The sequence below is a fragment of the Carlito syrichta genome, unplaced genomic scaffold (genome assembly GCF_000164805.1).
Source record: "Carlito syrichta isolate Samal-C Ts95f unplaced genomic scaffold, Tarsius_syrichta-2.0.1 Scaffold308099, whole genome shotgun sequence".
NCBI lineage: Eukaryota > Metazoa > Chordata > Mammalia > Primates > Tarsiidae > Carlito > Carlito syrichta.
The window spans coordinates 278,286-282,126 of NW_007252195.1; the positions used below are offsets into that span (position 1 = coordinate 278,286).

General features: G+C 42.7%; 1 protein-coding gene across 4 annotated transcripts in view; it reads right to left on the reverse strand.

Annotated features, from left to right (window-relative positions):
* Positions 1-850: 850 nt before the first annotated feature.
* Positions 851-3,841, reverse strand: part of SNX3 (sorting nexin 3) — a 53,985-nt gene continuing 50,994 nt past the window's right edge. For all 4 annotated transcript variants that reach the window (XM_008064890.2, XM_021715970.1, XM_021715969.1 and 1 more), the window contains one exon: positions 851-1,575. In XM_008064890.2, coding sequence (XP_008063081.1) covers positions 1,470-1,575 — 106 coding nt within the window. In that variant the 3' untranslated portion in view covers positions 851-1,469. The remainder of the gene's footprint in view (positions 1,576-3,841) is intronic.

Genomic DNA, 3,841 nt, shown 5'->3' on the forward strand with positions numbered 1-3,841 from the left:
AACTCACCTGTTTAGCTTTGTAGCTTCTTACTTTACAGTGTTGAAATGTCCAACTGAAATACTGTGAGCAACAAAAGGCCTTACAGGGCAGCTATGACTTTTCCTATGAGTGTCAGTCTTCTTGGTGGACATCCTAGTTTGGCCAAGAGCTAAACTTGTTTCCTCTCAAATGGACTGACATCTTCAGAGGAGATACTTCTGGTGTGGGAAGACAAACTTTCCTTACTTTGGGATTTAACTCTGGGTGCCCAAACCATGAGAGGTTGTATAGACTCAAACCAAAGACCACATTCTGGCTGCAAGGTCTGGCCACAACACAAGTTAGGTAGCAAGGAGTCATGGATTTTCTGATCTCTTATTGTTTATAAAGGCCAGACCGGAACACTGGGCTCTTTTTCCTGCTTTAAAGAGGTTAAAGTGAGCTACTATCCCAAGCCAAATTAAAGAGGAAGCATGGATTTGCTAAGCAAAGGGTTATTACACCCTTGCTGTGTTTGTATAAACAAGTCACTCAGAAGAACTAGGAAATAAATTCTTCTGAAAAATGGCAGGAATGGTATTGACTTATCCTTAAAGGGCCTTTTACAGAATGACTTGAGACTATAAAGCAGTTTTCAAATATACAAAGTGCTTCATAATGATTCAGAAAACCTTAAGGGATGCTTTTTTTAAGTCCATCACTTTTTTTGCGTAATAGAAAATACCCCATTCTAAGGGCGGAAGTATATTTGACATCACCCCTGTTTACAGAGGCCTGGAAGAATGGGAAGTATGTGATCAGCAGGGAAACTGCCAACGAGTACAGTGCATAGTCAAGCCAAGAGAAGAGAGAAGCCGCAGGACACGATCAGCACATATCAGAAATGCATTTTAATTTTTATTTGAAAACAACTTAAAATTTTAGACAAATGATTTTAGTATATAAATTTGATTTTGTTTTTATACAGATATAAAGGTTCCCCTCGTTAATCTTCCGTGTGAAGGGTGTTACAGGCCTGAAGGCAATGCTTCTGCACACGTGTGTCCCCTGCGTGTGCAGTGCTGGAAGCTGGTGGCGTAGTGCTCCTACGTGGAACTGCATCAAGTGACGTCACACATTTAAGGGGAGCAGAGAAATATTGTTTAATCGGATGCAAGAAGCAAACATAACACAAAAACTGTGCAAATAAAACCAAGCCAGCACTTTAGTTAGGACGCTGCAGGTTACATTGGAGGAACAGGTCTGTGAGGCTAGAGTGCGTAGCACCACATAGAACAGCAAGAGCTATTTATAGAGAAAGACTGGAATGAAGGGTCTTCACTAAAGCAAGTAACTTCTTGTCAACTGCCAAAACGAAACAAAGTGTGTGAGTGTTAGTCTACCAAAGGCAGGTTATACCAGGATCTGTGCAGCATGCTACAAGTTAGAACCTCTCCCCTGGGGCGTAGGCATCATTGAGAGTCATGGTTCTGCCCCTTCTTGCCACATCTCAGGCATGTCTTATTTTAGATGGAGTATAGCTCTTATCTATTATTTCGTCCTGTAAAAACATGTGAAGACAACGTTCATTCTGTGCCAGAGGATGACCAGCAACCCTGAGAATAAAAAATACAAATTTAGTCCAGTATGTTTAAAATGGTGGGGGAGAGGGATGGTCAAAACACACTCTTAAAAAAAAATCTGAATTGGAGTCTCACTCTGTTGCCCAGGCTGGAGTGCAGTGGCATGCTCACAGCCACCGCAGCCTTGACCTGCTGGGCTCAGGCGATCCTTCCGCCTCAGCCTTCCAAGTAGCTAGAACCAAAGGTGTGTCGATTCTTCCGCCTCAGTCTTCCAAGTAACTAGAACCACAGGTGTGTGCCACCATGCCTGGCTAATTTTCTGATTTACTGTAGAGACAAGGTCTCACACCAAGTTGCCCAGGCTGGTCTTGAATCCTTGGGTTCAGGCAATCCTCTGGGCTCCACCTCCCAAAGAACTGGGATTACAGGCGTGAGCCACCATGCCCAACTAAACCACATATTTCGAAGTCAGGCAGCAGATACACTTTACTTGCTATTAAGCTGTGCTCTATTGACTAACGATACATTGTCTTTCCTTTGGTTCACAAGAGTAATTTAGAAAACATTTCAGCTCAGTCTAATTTTGCCTGCTTCTGCCTCATGTACCCAACTAGCTTCTTCACATATTAGCAGGTATATTCATAACAAACTTACATTTTAATGATAAAAGTGAAACATGGGCAGGAACAGTGGTTCACACCTATAATCCCAGCACTTTGGGAGGCTGAGGCAGGAGGATCACTTGAACCCAGGTATTCAAGACAAGCCTGGGCAACACAGTGAGACTCCATTTCTACAAAAAAAAAAAAAAAATTTAAAAAATTAGCCAAGTGTGGTGGTTCATGCCTATAGTCCCAGCTATTCGGGTGGCTGAGATTGGAGGACTGCTTGAACCCAGGAGGTTGAGGCTGCAATGAGCTGTGATCACGTCACTGCACTCACTCCAGTCTGGGTGACAGAGTGTGACTCTGTCTCTTTTTTTAAAAAAAAGGATGAAACATACATATCAACAGAGTCTAAGAATTGATTTTAAAGACCCAGACACAGTGGCTCGTACCTATAAACCCAGTACTTTGAGAGGTTGAGATGAGAGAATTGCAAGAGCTCAGGAGTTTCGAGACCAGCCTGGGCAGAATGGCAAGACCTCCTCTCTATAATAAAAAATAAATAAATACAATAAACATTAAAGTATTAGCCAGGCATGGTGGCATGCACCTGTAGTCCCAGCTACTTGGAAGGCTAAGGCAGAAAGATTGCCTGAGCCCAGCAGGTCAAGGCTATGGTGGCGATGATCATGGCACTGCACTCCAGTCTAGACAACGAAGTGAGACTCTGGCTCTAAATCAATAATTAAATAAGAAGAAGATGCAGGACTGGAGTCTGAAATATACTGAAACTCAAAAAAAGCCCAGAACACTAAAAAACTAGCCTACATGTCTAGACATTTTGTTTGTTTTTGCTTGCTTAAAACCATACTGGGCAATAGACTTCTATTTCAGAATTTAAAAATTATCTAAATAAAGCACTGTCGTCTCCAAAATGTTGTGCTACCAAAAGGTAGCGCTACCGTAGATAATCCAGGGCTAAAGGCTTTGTATAACCCTTCCTTTTCCATTTCCCACCCAATGACCTTCAAATCTCTAGTTAAAACTTATAAACTCAGGCCGGGCTTGGTGGTTCAGTCTGTAAACCCAGCACTTTGGGAGACCGAAGCGAGGGGACTGCCTGAGCCCGTGTGTTCGAGACCAGCCCAGGCAACTTGGCAATACCTCATCTCTACAATAAATGAAAAAAATTAGCTGGGCTTGGTAGCGAGCTGTAGTTCTGTAAGCCTGTAGTTCTGGCTACTTGGAAGGCTGAAGCAGAAGGATTGCCAGAGCCAAGCAGGTCGAGGCTGCAGTGGCTGGGAGCGTGCCACTGCACTCCAGCATTGGTGACAGAGTAACAAACACTCCGACTCAAAAAAAATAAAAATAAAACTTACAAACTCACACAACCACATTCTTTAGGATTTGATTTTGCTTGGTCAAACTGCAGGCCAATGCACAATTCCAGTGAGGCCTTTCTTGGCATAAACCTATTACTTTGGCTTTTAAAATGGGAATAAAATTAAAAGCTAAAAATATTGAGCTTATCAAGAGTTTCTAAGTGAAGTGGGGACCAAAGGGAGGCCCAAACATTGCCTGTACAATGACCACTTATCTACCTAATCCTGAATTGAATCCCACATCTTAGAAACTCCTTTTTTTTTTTTTTGAGTTGGAGTCTCACTCTGTCGCCCAGAATGGAGTGCAGTGGC